Genomic DNA, 15451 nt, shown 5'->3' on the forward strand with positions numbered 1-15451 from the left:
ATTCTTTATCTGGTATTGTACAGGTGTCTTTAAAAAAAAATACATGACCATGTGTGTGTGGTGTATACTTTTGTTTCAAAGTAGATTGTTACCAAGAATCCCTCTATGTGACCCTGATTTTTCACACTGCAGTAAAATGTTAATACATTTTAAGTGCGGTAAAGACCGAACTTGGCCCACGCCTAATGTCACGACTTCCACCGAAGGTGGCTACTCTTCCTGTACGGGCGGCACTCGGCGGTCGTAGTCACCGGTCTATTAGCTGCCACCGATTCCCTTTCTTTTCTGTTGGTTATGTCTGTATTGGTTTCACCTGTTTCTTGTTTGGGGTTTGGTTCAGGGCTATTTAAGCCTTCTATGCCCACCTGCTTTTGTGTGGGCTTATTCTCGGTTCTGTTTGTAGATGGTTGTGTTTGGTTATTGTTTGGACTGTTTAGTGTCCTGTTTTGGGTCGGTCTTTATTTTTCGCCTGTTGTTTTGGCGTGACCTTTCCTTACTGGAATAAATACGGATTTCCCTGAACCTCTGCTCTCTGCGCCTGACTTCGCACCCACCACTCCTAGCTACGTGACACCTAAGCTGCACTGTTTAAAGCTATTTTCTGAGGTTTTTTTCTAACAAAAAAATACTGAACAGTTTCAAAGAGAATAATCAGTTTTATTCAAAACAGTTACATTTAAAAATATATATATTTACAAAAATGTGCATAGCCAAAAAATCCTTGGACAACAACTTCTGAGGGAATTCACAGTAACAATACATTGATAGAAAATGGTGTGTATTATACTGTATATTATATGACAATAGTGTGGTACATAAAACATTTTACAACAGGTTGAAGGGAGGCACAGTGATGCCGAAACGTTGGTAAATACCCATTAAATTGTTGGGAGATGATGCATGCAGTGTGCGACTTCCTTTATTTTGATATTTCATTGGACAACACAACTTCTAAGGGAATTCACAGTGAATATACGTCATACAAAATGTTGTGTGTATTATACTGTATATTATAGGACAATAGTGGAGGTATATGAGATATTTTACAACAGAGGTTGAACTTGCAGCCCATCAGTTAGATGTCTGTGGAACAAGGTGGAAATGACAGATCAGTGTCCTGTTGTGTGTATGATTCTACGTTATCACTGTGCTCGCCTCGCCATAGACTGAACTTCCTAGTGTGAAGAGGGATCCCAACACTAGAGATAGATTTCAAAGTACTTGACATCATTTTCTTGACAATTGATGTTCTTGCGGTGAACAGAATGAAAATCTGCAAGCCCTGTGGAGCAAAAACACAAAGACATTATCAAGGATTTTCAGGAACACACAAGGACAAGCGAAATGACAAGCAAAAGATATCATTTCCATAAAGAGCAGATCAATTTATTTATGTTTACTAGGTGTCTAATTTTCAATTATGTCTGGATTCTGTGGTACAATAGTACACTAGTATTTCTAGTTGACATTTGATTCATTCAGCAGACGCTCTTATCCAGAGTGACTTACAGTAGTGAGTGCATACATTTACTACCTGAGTGGTGGTGAGAACACAGAAGGAGATGTTGAGTATGGTGTACATGGTCTGGTTCTGTGTAATGAGCAACAGATAGCCCAGGATCCAGGAGAGACCGAGCACCACAGCCAGAGAAAAGCTACTGAGGAACTTCTTCTTCATCGATGTGTGTCTTGTACTGGGAAACATAACCAACATACTTAGATTGCTGTAATAGACTGCTGTAATAGATTGTTGTAATGCTGTGGTATAAGAACAGTATGCTTCCATTGACTGAGTGGGTTAGTGCACGGTGCTTATTAAATTGTATGATTTGATTACTAATGACTGAATTAACAATAACAAAATAATAATACATTTTATTTATAACAGCTTTTCATTGAAATACAATGAAAAATAAACAAGCGCGTTAGTAGGCATTTAAATCAAGACATCTTAATGACTACAAGTTTGTACTTTGTGCCTCCAAAATGCCCCAATTAATGTTACCTGGTTAAATGTGGGTTGGTCTTGGCTGTTGTAACTGTAAAACATACCAACACCACTGTGTTGAAGATAAGCATGAACGCCACAGGGACCAGGAACCCCCAAAACATTGGCAGCTTGAAGTCAAAGTTCCCCTTTGGATCGAGGGCAGCAAGCCAGCAACTGAGAGGTCAAATGAATGAATTAGAGAGTGGGACAATGTGACAGACAAAACAGGATGCCAGCGATTTGAATAATGTGGTATAAAGTAAATGTGGTGGGTGGCATAAGTAAACAAGAAACCTTTCCAACACAATGGATCGTTCTTCTTGTTTTTTACAACTTTTGTAATTGTTCTTAACCATCTTTAAAAGCATGCAATACAAACATTGATAGGGAAAAGCTTTTACAGTATTAGTTATAACATTTTATACAGCAATTGCCCCACATTGATATTGGTAGTACAGTACAATTCAGTACAGTTCATTTGAGAGATATTCATCACCTCCAGCTCGTGGCTTCAGCCAATCAGACTGTCCCCATGTACCCCACACACTGCCCATGCAGTGGTTTACAAAAAAATAAATACGTTGAGCCGGGTCGCTCTCTTTCAAGTACAGTATAGTACAGTACAACACAGTACAGAGTAGTAGTACAGTAGTAGTATTGACTCACAATTCCTCCTGCCTGTATCCCAGTGGACCATCCACTCTGTAACTAATTCCTAAGGTGAGGGCCACCACAACTGCAGGCAATCCTAAAGGAGAGAATGATGTTGTTATTTCCTGGTAGATTTGCATGCAGCCATATACATAGTATATACAGTGCCTTGCGAAAGTATTCGGCCCCCTTGAACTTTGCGACCTTTTGCCACATTTCAGGCTTCAAACATAAAGATATAAAACTGTATTTTTTTGTGAAGAATCAACAACAAGTGGGACACAATCATGAAGTGGAACGACATTTATTGGATATTTCAAACTTTTTTAACAAATCAAAAACTGAAAAATTGGGCGTGCAAAATTATTCAGCCCCTTCACTTTCAGTGCAGCAAACTCTCTCCAGAAGTTCAGTGAGGATCTCTGAATGATCCAATGTTGACCTAAATGACTAATGATGATAAATACAATCCATCTGTGTGTAATCAAGTCTCCGTATAAATGCACCTGCACTGTGATAGTCTCAGAGGTCCGTTAAAAGCGCAGAGAGCATCATGAAGAACAAGGAACACACCAGGCAGGTCCGAGATACTGTTGTGAAGAAGTTTAAAGCCGGATTTGGATACAAAAAGATTTCCCAAGCTATAAACATCCCAAGGAGCTGCCGTCCCTCTTAACTTTCAGCTCATACAAGGAGAAGACTGATCAGAGATGCAGCCAAGAGGCCCATGATCACTCTGGATGAACTGCAGAGATCTACAGCTGAGGTGGGAGACTCTGTCCATAGGACAACAATCAGTCGTATATTGCACAAATTTGGCCTTTATGGAAGAGTGGCAAGAAGAAAGCCATTTCTTAAAGATATCCATAAAAAGTGTCGTTTAAAGTTTGCCACAAGCCACCTGGGAGACACACCAAACATGTGGAAGAAGGTGCTCTGGTCAGATGAAACCAAAATTGAACTTTTTGGCAACAATGCAAAACGTTATGTTTGGTGTAAAAGCAACACAGCTCATCAGCCTGAACACACCATCCCCACTGTCAAACATGGTGGTGGCAGCATCATGGTTTGGGCCTGCTTTTCTTCAGCAGGGACAGGGAAGATGGTTACAATTGATGGGAAGATGGATGGAGTTAAATACAGGACCATTCTGGAAGAAAACCTGATGGAGTCTGCAAAAGACCTGAGACTGGGACGGAGATTTGTCTTCCAACAAGACAATGATCCAAAACATAAAGCAAAATCTACAATGGAATGGTTCAAAAATAAATATATCCAGGTGTTAGAATGGCCAAGTCAAAGTCCAGACCTGAATCCAATCGAGAATCTGTGGAAAGAACTGAAAACTGCTGTTCACAAATGCTCTCCATCCAACCTCACTGAGCTCGAGCTGTTTTGCAAGGAGGAATGGGAAAAAATTTCAGTCTCTCGATGTGCAAAACTGATAGAGGCATACCCCAAGCGACTTACAGCTGTAATCGCAGCAAAAGGTGACGCTACAAAGTATTAACTTAAGGGGGCTGAATAATTTTGCACGCCCAATTTTTCAGTTTTTGATTTGTTAAAAAAGTTTGAAATATCCAATAAATGTCGTTCCACTTCATGATTGTGTCCCACTTGTTGTTGATTCTTCACAAAAAAATACAGTTTTATATATTTATGTTTGAAGCCTGAAATGTGGCAAAAGGTCGCAAAGTTCAAGGGGGCCGAATACTTTCGCAAGGCACTGTATATACCACACATACATCCTCTAAAGACATTACATCACTATACAAGTAGCTTTTAAGTTCTATTTCAGGCTTATTAGAGCCTGAAAATATCACCTAGCATTAGTTTTAGTTCAAGGAGCCCAGGTCTAATGTCAGCCGAAACGACTAAATACTTGATGTTTCTCCATGCTGTCCTACCCCATCCGATGGCCACGGTATAGGCTGTGAAGTGTGATGGGCTGGTGGCCAGGCTGTTTCTGATCATTAGGAAGACATGTGTGGCGTACAGCGTGTTCCAGGTGAACGTCCCCAACAGGAAGTACTGCAGCAGGACTGCCACTGCAGTACAGGGCCCTCTGTCCCGCTCTGTGTGTGTGTCGGACGGGGGGAGAATGTTGTCCTCCTGTATTTTAGGTTTGCCCAGCTGTTTATGAGGGTTGCTCACTCCCAACATGAAGAGGAGGGTGAAGATCAGGAGACACACGCAGACGCTCACTAACAGGACCGTTGGGTTGGTTTTGCGTGATTTCCTGGGGACAGGTGATAGACAACACTATGTTAGGGAAGTTAGATGTGTAGCTATGGATGTGTTGGTTCATTAATAGTGGGTTTTATAATGGTTTCACCTATCAAGTCCTGTTGGATCAGACAAAGGGCTTCTTTACACTATTGATCATTCTGAATTGCTTCTGGATCCCTGTAGGATCTTACTGGGTCACCAACTGGAATGTTATTGTATATTTTGAATTGGTTCTGGACACTGTAGGATCTTACCGGGTCACCAACTGGAATGTTATTGTATATTTTGAATTGGTTCTGGACACTGTAGGATCTTACCGGGTCACCATCTGGAATGTTACTGTATATTTTGAATTGGTTCTGGACACTGTAGGATCTTACCGGGTCACCAACTGGAATGTTATTGTATATTTTGAATTGGTTCTGGAACCCTGTAGGATCTTACCGGGTCACCAACTGGAATGTTATTGTATATTTTGAATTGGTTCTGGAACCCTGTAGGATCTTACCGGGTCACCATCTGGAATGTTACTGTATATTTTGAATTGGTTCTGGAACCCTGTAGGATCTTACCTGGTCACCATCTGGAATGTTACTGTATATTTTGAATTGGTTCTGGAACCCTGTAGGATCTTACCTGGTCACCATCTGGAATGTTATTGTTAAACTCAACCCTATGATGGACATGGAGCATCCCAATGTGGTGATCCAGTTTAGCTCATCAGCGTATTTAAAGTCCCTCCTGAACGACTGCAGAAAGAAAATAAAAATATATATTTCAACACTAAGTTTGTCACAGTCAGAAATGTTTGTTGAGGATAGGCCAATGTCTCATCCTGCGCTCTGCAGAATATCAGATCTCATCAATGACTGGAGAAGGGTTTAACATCCCCATGGCTTAGGCTACCACATCCTTATGATTTGCAAGTCTATTTTTTCGTAAGCTCAACGTGACTGCAAGAGACAGGTTGGAATGTCTGACTGAAATACTGGACAAATAAAAAAAAATCTAAATTGGTGGTGGTGTTTGAATGTGTTGATGGTTTGGTTGCGGGACAAAGGTCCAAAATGGAGGACTGTCCTGCACAATCCGGGACATGTGGTCACTCTATTCCCATGGTGAATGGCTAGGCCCACTACTGTATGAAACCACACACTATTTCAGGTATATTACCGCAACAATCGATATGGTGAAAACAAGGTGTGAGGAGGTACAGAAACTCACATCAATACCTTTGTCTGATAACAATGTAAATCTAAGAAGTATATAGCTAGCAATCAATATAGCTAGCAATCAATAGGAAACTGACTGAACCACTAAAAAACTCCCCAGCTTTCCAAATGGATGTTAGTTGTGAGGGCCGAGATGCCCGTTCATTTACTTTTGTTAGCTACATGTCGGGGTGCTATTCACAAGGATATATTGTTCTGTCTCACGATTCAAGCATGAAACTGCACAGAGGATCGGCTGCATGGCTATATTGACGAAAAACAGATTCCATGAGATCGAATGGTGGACAAACAAAACAGACTTTGTTGACTTTCTGTGTAATGAAAATAAAATGTGTCTCCTTGCCTATGTAAATTACATATTTGGGAAACTGAACACAAGAATGCAGGTAAAATACAAAAACATTCTACAGTCGAGTGACTGAATCAGTGCATTCAGAAAAAAATATTTCTTATTGGAGAGAAATCTGTTTGACTGTGATCCTGCCTCAGTTGACATGCCGGTAAGTGAAATCGAAAACAGATTGTGCCGTCATATGACCGAATGCTGCAGACAAAGCATTTTGGTTCCTGACCCAAAGGGATTAAATATCCTGCCGTCTCGCTCTGAGTATTGAAACTCATGATACCCCTTTGACAGCTCATATCTGTGTGAGGCTGGAATTAGTGTTCTAGTTTGCATTAAAACCAAATATCGATCCAGGTTAGAGGTGACAGCAGAGATGAGGTGAACACTGGCAACCACACCACCTGATTTTGAGAACATCCGACACGACATGCATCATGTCTCTTATCTCACCATCTCATTAGTGATGGTGAGATAAGAGACTTTATGTCAGACCAATTTACATTGACTGTCATAGCCTCACATTAAATGTATGTGATGGTGAGTTGAGAAAACAATCATAAATACTGTTAGAATGTTTTGCAATTGACTGCCATAGCACCATAGACCCAACTAAAAAAAACTAAACATTGCTCTTAATTACAAAAAGAAATTCACATGGTTGGGGTCACAAGAACTTTCAGATATCAAAATGGGGTCATGTTTCAAAAAGGTTTGTGAACCCCTCCATAGGTCAGCGTGTGGTCAGTAAAAGGGAGATGAAGGCAGCTAGCTACTCACCATCAGCACAGCAAAGTTAGTGGTGTGATTACAGAAACATCGCAGGCCGTCTGCTGAGTGGTTGACTTTGGAGCAGCCAAAGGTGCTCCAGTCTTTCAACGTGTAGTTCCATGACACGCAGGCAAAGTCATAGAGGGAGGTGTTTGGGCCAGCCTGAGAAGTGAGAACAGACACAAACTCACTGTAAATCCTTCAGAAAAAGACATGCACTGATAGTATTCCTCATTCAAAAAAAATTATAAAGTCAATTGTGAAGTATGAAAGGTCATCACGCAAATGTGGAAAGAAGAAGTTTCAATTATGATACATCATATTATATACAATGCAATATTTGCTTCCTTGTTCTTAATGGCAGATAAGCCATTAGTCATCTTAATTATCAATCAAGTACAAGGGAGGAACAAAAATCCACAGCCACTAGCCTAGTCTTAGTCTAAAATTAACTTTTAAAAAAATCCTCAGCAATCTACACAAAATACCCCATAATGACAAAGGAAAAACAGGTTTTAAGAAATGTTTGTAAATGTGTAAAAATTAAATGCTGAAATACCTTATTTACATAACTATTCAGACACTTTGCTATGAGACTCGAAATTGAGCTCAGGTGCATCCTGTTTCCATTGATAATCCTTGAGATGTTTCTACAACTTGATTTACCATGTGTGGTAAATTAAATTGATTGAACATGATTTGGAAAGGCACACCTGTCTATACGCGGTCTCACAGTTGACAGTGCATGTCAGATCAAAAACCAAGCCATGAGGTCGAAGGAATTGTCCGTAGAGCTCCGAGACAGGATTGTGTTGAGGCACAGATCTGGGGAAGGGTACCAAAAAAGTTCTGCAGCGTTGAAGGTCCCCAAGAACACTTCCATTCTTAAATGGAAGAAGTTCGGAACCACCAAGAATCTTCCTAGAACTGGCCGCCCAGCCAAACTGAGCAATTGGGGGAGAAGATGGTCACTCTGACAGAGCGCCAGAGTTCCTCTGTGAAGATGAGAGAACCTTCCAGAAGGACAACCATCTCTGCAGCACTCCATCAATCAGGCATTTATGGTAGAGTGGCCAGACGGAAGCCACCCCTCAGTAAAAGGCACATGACAGCCCGCTTGGAGTTTGACAAAAGGCACCTAAAGGACTCGGGCCATGAGAAACAAGATTCTCAGGTCTGATGAAACCAAGATTGAACTCTTTGGCCTGGCACCATGCCTACGGTGAAGCATGGTGGTGGCAGCATCATGCTGTGGGGATGTTTTTCAGTTGAACGGAGCAAAGTACAAAGATAGCCTTGATGAAAACCTGCTCCAGAGCACTCAGGCCCTCAGACTGGGGCAAGGTTTCAAATTCCAACAGGACAATGACCCTAAGCACACAGCCAAGACAATGCAGGAGTCTTTGAACGGCTGTCATCGCTGCCAAAGGTGCTTCAACAAAGTACTGAGAAAAGGGTCTGAATACTTACGTAAATGTAATATACGTTTTTTTAATGTTTAATACATTTACAAACATTTCTAAGAACCTGTTTTTGCTTTGTCATTATGGGGTATTGTGTGTACGTAGATTGATGAGGTAAAATAGCAATTTAGTACATTTTTTAATAAGGGTGTAACGTAACAAAATGTGGGAAAAGTGAAAGGGTCTGAATACTTTCCAAATGCACTGAAGATAATGGACAACTTCCCATTATATTTCGCAGATAGATTTGGACCACGATGTGTTTACTTATTCCAAGAGAAATCTTACTGTGGGCTTGAAGAGCATCTCAACATGTAACCCAGACACTTGTCCCAGGTTAGCAGAGATGACCCTTCTGCTGGTTCCTGGAGAAGCTCTGAAAGCCTTGGACCTGAAGAACCGGTCGTTTTGGTAGAGCACAAAACCAATGGAGTGGTTTGTGTTTTTACTATGCAAAACTGAGTAGAGTGAAATTGAATGAGAGAGGGTAGAGGGAGAGAGAGAGTGGGGAGAGAGAGATTGCTGTTCATATCAGAACGTATACACGAGTAGCTTGACCTTGCCTTGTAGAACTATCATGGAAGCCTAATTATTTCTCAATAGTTTACCTATCCATATGTCATATGACTCATCTTTATTGGACAATCTAAATATTTGGCATTGCTGACCTGATTTTGGCCACCACAAAGAGCAGTTAAGCGCTCTCGGTGAAAGCGTATAAGGAAATTAAATATTGAGGATCTACACTGTTAGCATACCAGCATTGACTCACCTGGTGGGAATTTGATAACAATCTGGACATCGGTAGAACCTCCTTTGTCAGCTATCAGTTCAGAGGTATTGGTGTTGAGATGAATTCTGTTGGCCACAAAATTACCAGATCTTCCTGGAGACGGAGATTAAACTGATTTAGCAATCGAAAGCAGAACAATATAGTGTTACTTCTGTACCACAGGAGGCTGGTGGAACCTTAATTGGGGAGAATGGGCTCATGGTAACGGCTGGAGTGGAATCAGCGGAATGGTATCAAATACATCAAACACGCGGTTTCCATGTGTTTTATGCCATTCCATTCGCTCTGTTCCATCCATTATTATGAGTCGTCCTCCCCTCAGCAGCCTCCACTGTATCTGTTCTTGTCTGTAGTACACCAATTCAAATCCATTCCAAACCTTATTGACAGCAGAGGAGAAACATTTAAAAATGAGGTGATAGAACTAGACTGTCAACACAGATATAAACTTTCACTTTAAATGCCAGTATGTAGGTTCACTAGCAGTCCCACCCACCAGTCAGAGCAGTAAACTGGATCCCTACTGTGTCACTTGGTACTTGGACAGACTGGACTGCCACGTTGGGCCGAACCACCGAGGACACATTATTGTTCTGGTCCAGGGAAAACATCTCTAGGGTCTCTGTGAGGCTGGGAGAGAAACACAGAAAAACATTAGTTTGCATGCACCATGCAGAGGCACACGTACACACATAAACTCAAACATATGCAGAAACGCAAACCACCACACACACACACACACACACACACACACACCACACACACACACACACTCCTGTACTTTTGGACAGCGTCTCTCTCCTGTGTACTCTCCTCACTGGCATTCAGCAGCTGACTGATGGTGGTTACAGCTGCCACTGTGATGTCCTGCAACATAATCAAAACCAGGGGATGAACCTCAAGTGTTCAAGTCACTGCAGTAACAACCTCACGTTTCTCTCCAGAACATGTCATAGTTCACGACTTGATTTCAAAACATGTTATACCTCTGTGATATTTGCAGACTGAAGCAGTGTGTTAGCTATCTGAGCTGCTGTGGTGATGTTGTCAGCTGACAGCCACTTTGGTTGGGAGGTCAGGATCTGAGTACTGAAGGCTAACTTTCGTAAATGAGATGAACTGCTGGAGATCTGAACAGGAATTTTAGTATTGTTTGTCAACAGAACATTGTATAAGTAGCAGCAACATGCTGAACTGTGAGTGCATTTGGATATTATAGTTGCCAGTACTAACTATGTTGCTCAGTTGGTAGAGCATGGCCCTTGAAATACCAGTGTTGTGGGTTCAATGCCCACAGGGGACCAGTATGAAAATGTATGCACCCATTACTGTAAGTCAGTCTGGATAAGAACATCTACTAAATGCAATGTGAAACACAAGAAAGAAAAGTTCCTAAAACTGTTAAGCAGAATAAAGGAGCAGAATACATGATCTGAAGGTAGAAGCCAGTTGTTACTGATCTTCAAACTGTAAGATCCACTCCTCATAATGATGACTGTAACTGACCTGAAAAATGCTAAATTGAGGCTGGTCATAAATCAAGATTATAAAAAAATATACCTATTGACTTACATTTCCTAGAATGTCACTGAGGGTTAATTCACACTCCAGCCTGTTAGGAGCATCAAACTGTGGAGATCCAGTGTTATTTGAACATTCTGCTAAGGCTACTGGTAAACCAGCTGGAGGAACCAAGATAGTAAAGATTTTGTGTTACCTAATACAACATTAATTAAGACTGTAACATTTTTGTCATTTTAGGTGAATAAAAGTAACATACCACTGGTTGTCTTCTCATCACATGACTCTTCTGAATAAGCAGACCAGCCAACCACTGTTCTTGGGAAGGAGAATCCATCCTTCCTGGTGGAATTGCAGAAATACCCTATTGAAGTAAAATGCATTTCAATATGGACCAAATGTATGACTGCAAACATGAAATACACATTCTGAATGTGAAATCCAAGGAGTAGTGTTGTGGACTGTGAATATGAGATCCAGGTTTAGGTATAGTAATGTAGTATTGTGGAGGAGTCTGAATGGTAGATCCAGGGTTAGGTATAGTAGTGTATTATTGTGGAGGAGTCTGAATGGTAGATCCAGGGTTAGGTATAGTAGTGTAGTATTGTGGAGGAGTCTGAATGGTAGATCCAGGGTTAGGTATAGTAGTGTAGTGGTGTGTACTGTGAATGGTAGATCCAGGGTTATGTATAGTAGTGTAGTGGTGTGTACTGTGAATGGGAGATCCAGGGTTAGGTATAGTAATGTAGTGGTGTGTACTGTGAATGGTAGATCCAGGGTTAGGTATAGTAGTGTAGTATTGTGGAGGAGTCTGAATGGTAGATCCAGGGTTAGGTATAGTAGTGTAGTATTGTGGAGGAGTCTGAATGTTAGATCCAGGGTTAAGTATAGTAGTGTAGTATTGTGGAGGAGTCTGAATGGTAGATCCAGGGTTAGGTATAGTAGTGTAATATTGTGGAGGAGTCTGAATGGTAGATCCAGGGTTAGGTATAGTAGTGTAGTATTGTGGAGGAGTCAATGGTAGATCCAGGGTGAGGTATAGTGTAAGTGTGTGGATGTACCCTCTGAACAGGTGTCTCCGGTCCACTCATCAGGACAGATACAGACTCCACTCTGCAGCTCACCACCATTTATACAGACCAGAGGAGGGGTTGTGGTGATAGAGGTGGTGTTGGAGGTGGTGGGGAGACTGGTACTGGTGATAGGGATAGAGGTAGGGTAACCAGTAGTTGGAAGACCAGTAGTATTTAGGGTTATAGGGTCATCAGTTGTTGGGTTTTTTATGTCAATGGTGGTTGGAATGGCAGAGGATGTGATGAGATCCTCCTGTGGAAAGGAGACTTTAAAAAAGATAATTAACTCTGTAAACAACATAAACAAGGATACATAGTGTCAGTTCCTATAATCATAGGAGATGATCCATGCTGTTCCAGTTTCATTGTGTCTGCATCAGTGTAGAAATGTTTTCTACTGTACTTTATGTGAGAAAGAAGTCATTATCACTGCCAATAAACGGCTGATAGCAAAGGCTACTCTGTTATCAACTGTATTTAGGACCTGACTGTAGTCTATTCACAGTATGTAAACAACAACTTAACAATACATCTAAATAGTGTTGGTATAAAAATAAAGTCTGAAACAATGTCTTCACTGATGCTACTGTATCCCTTGCAGCAAACAGACAAAATATCAATCATTCATTGACTATAAAACTTCAAAATTCATAAACCAAACTGTAAAAACTGTTAGGTCATATATTGGCAATAATCATTTGTTAAGTTAAATGCATCATACATTTTTGCACATCTGAATTGAAAGCAATTTTCCAACATAATTCTCAATCACAGAAGACTCTTAACAACAACATCATAAGAGATGACATGGAAAGGGATGCTGGCCCATGTTGACTCCAATGCTTCCCAAAGCTATGTCCTGTTGAAGGACAGCCATCTCTGTAGCACTCAGGCCTTTATGGTAGAGTGGCCAGATCCTTGATGAAAACATGATCCAGAGCACTCAGGACCTCAGATTGGGGTGAAGGTTCACCTTCCAACAGGACAATGACCCTAAGCACACAGCCAGGACAATGCAAGAGTGGCTTCAGGACAAGTCTCTGAATGTCCTTGAGTGGCCCAGGCAGAGCCCGGACTTGAACCCGATTGAACATCTCTGGAGAGACCTGACAATAGCTGTGCAGCAAGGTTCCTCATCCAAACTGAATGCGAGAAACTTCCCAAATACAGGTGTACCACACTCATATCCAAGAAGACTCGATGTTGTAATCGCTGATGCTTTAACAAAGTACTGAGTAAAGGGTCTGAACACTTATGTAAATGTAATATTTCATTTTTACATTTTTCATAAATTAGCAAAAATGTTTTTGCTTTGTCATTATGGGGTATTGTGTGTAGATTTAATCAATCTAAAACATTTTAGAATAAGACTGTAACGTAACAAAATGTGGAAAAAGTAAGGGGTCTGAATCTTTTCTGAAAGCACTGTGTGTCATGGAAAGTGCATGTGTTCTTAAACCACCCTGAATGGATCAAATATATAGCAAGTCTTACCTGTAGCAAAGACAACCATAATCCATAGCTCTTTCATTTCTGCTGTTTCCAGTCATCCGGTGTCATCAGACTGCACATTATTAGACCGTCTGTGGGTCTTATGCTGCTCTCCTCCTGTCACAGAGACTGTAGTGACGTGCAGATACCAGTTAATGATTTACTATTGAAATTAAGGGGGAAGTACTGTACAGTGGCTCCAACACAACTCACATTGCCAACAGGATCAGTAAAGACACACACAAGTAGATTTTTTTTTTTATTTTTTATTTTTTATTTTACCTTTATTTAACCAGGCAAGTCAGTTAAGAACAAATTCTTATTTTCAATGACGGCCTGGGAACAGATCAGATCAGCTACATGACTGGATGAATAAAATGGTTACACATGGATGGATACTGTGAGGACCAGTTAACCAATAGCATTACCCTTCTCTATGCAACACATTATTGGTTGCAGCTGGGAAGGTACAGTACATGTTTTGGTAAACAGAAACGTTTTTCCACTACAGCATGTGTAATTCGATCTCCTGATCAGAGGGGAATAGTTTTAAACAATGGAACTGGGTTGGAGTGTTGGAGGTCTGGATTAGAATGTGAGGACACTAGAGGGTAGACTTCTCTAGAACATGGTTTCCGAAACTATCATTTAGAAACAAATGAATTGTTGAGTACTGTCACAGCCAGAAGACGATTGGCCACCTCTCATAGCCTGGTCCCTCTGTAGGTTTCTTCCTAGGTTCTGGCCTTTCTAGGGAGTTTTTCCTAGGTGCCGTGCTTCTACACCTGCATTGCTTGCTGTTTGGGGTTTTAGGCTGCGTTTCTGTCCAGCACTTTGAGATATCAGCTGATGTAAGAAGGTCTTTATAAATACATTTGATTTGATTTGATTAAAATGTGCATTGACACCGGCACACAACCATATGGACTCAATCTGTCCACTGCTCTTGTCTTCTCGGAACCCTTTCCCTGTTCCTTTACAGTTCTGGATGGCTCCTCTCATTAAGGCCACATCATGCCCTGACCTAATCATGGGTATGTCCCAATAATATCACCTTCCTCCTGAAACCATTCACTACTTCACCCACATATCTAAAAGCATTCATACATTTTTAAGATTGATAATATAGTCTAGCCATCTATCTGAAATTGTAGTAATCATGGCTTGTAAAACTGACCATCCTACCAATCCTCGACTTTGGCGATGTAATTTACAAAATAGCCTCCAATACCCTACTCAACAAATTGGATGCAGTCTATCACAGTGCAATCCGTTTTGTCACCAAAGCCCCATATACTACCCACCATTGCGACCTGTACGCTCTCGTTGGCTGGCCCTCGCTTCATACTCGTCGCCAAACCCACTGGCTCCATGTCATCTACAAGACCCTGCTAGGTAAAGTCCCCCCTTATCTCAGCTCGCTGGTCACCATAGCATCTCCCACCTGTAGCACACGCTCCAGCAGGTATATCTCTCTAGTCACCCCCAAAACCAATTCTTTCTTTGGCCGCCTCTCTTTCCAGTTCTCTGCTGCCAATGACTGGAACGAACTACAAAAATCTCTGAAACTGGAAACACTTATCTCCCTCACTAGCTTTAAGCACCAACTGTCAGAGCAGCTCACAGATTACTGCACCTGTACATAGCCCACCTATAATTTAGCCCTATCAACTACCTCTTTCCCAACTGTATTTAATTTATTTATTTATTTTGCTCCTTTGCACCCCATTATTTTTATTTCTACTTTGCACATTCTTCCATTGCAAAACTACCATTCCAGTGTTTTACTTGCTATATTGTATTTACCTTGCCACCAAGGCCTTTTTTGCCTTTACCTCCCTTCTCACCTCATTTGCTCACATTGTATATAGACTTGTTTATACTTTATTATTGA

The 15451-nt window shown here is 41.1% G+C and overlaps 1 protein-coding gene across 2 annotated transcripts; it reads right to left on the reverse strand.

Moving 5' to 3' along the window:
- Positions 1-636: 636 nt before the first annotated feature.
- LOC110495493 (adhesion G protein-coupled receptor G7-like) lies at positions 637-13801 on the reverse strand. Of its 2 annotated transcripts, none has more exons than XM_021570770.3 (16): positions 13561-13801; positions 12055-12333; positions 11253-11357; positions 11045-11154; positions 10459-10602; positions 10254-10339; positions 9969-10102; positions 9452-9565; positions 8968-9137; positions 7226-7378; positions 5507-5619; positions 4549-4880; positions 2657-2738; positions 2006-2164; positions 1535-1694; positions 637-1282 (listed from the first exon to the last, which is right to left on the reverse strand). In XM_021570770.3, the coding sequence occupies exons 1-16, from the start codon at positions 13595-13597 to the stop codon at positions 1076-1078; spliced, it is 2385 nt and encodes a 794-aa protein (XP_021426445.3). In that variant the 5' UTR covers positions 13598-13801; the 3' UTR covers positions 637-1075. The 2 variants fall into 2 exon arrangements, with proteins under 2 accessions (XP_021426445.3, XP_090063839.1); XM_090207713.1 differs by having other exon boundaries at positions 11253-11335; positions 13561-13632.
- Positions 13802-15451: the final 1650 nt, after the last annotated feature.

This window comes from Oncorhynchus mykiss, chromosome 18 (genome assembly GCF_057628025.1).
Source record: "Oncorhynchus mykiss isolate SJ-2025 chromosome 18, ASM5762802v1, whole genome shotgun sequence".
Lineage (NCBI taxonomy): Eukaryota > Metazoa > Chordata > Actinopteri > Salmoniformes > Salmonidae > Oncorhynchus > Oncorhynchus mykiss.

What these genes read in the sequence shown, in the direction of transcription:
- LOC110495493 (XM_021570770.3), bottom strand. Translation starts at nt 13,597, where the DNA reads ATGAAAGAGCTATGGATTATGGTTGTCTTTGCTACAG. An exon ending in GAGAGAGACGCTGTCCAAAA is followed by an intron (nt 10,103 to 10,253) that starts GTACAGGAGTGT and finishes TTTCTCTCCCAG; the next exon opens with CCTCACAGAGACCCTAGAGA. An exon ending in ACATTCCAGATGGTGACCAG is followed by an intron (nt 4,881 to 5,506) that starts GTAAGATCCTAC and finishes ACCTGTCCCCAG; the next exon opens with GAAATCACGCAAAACCAACC.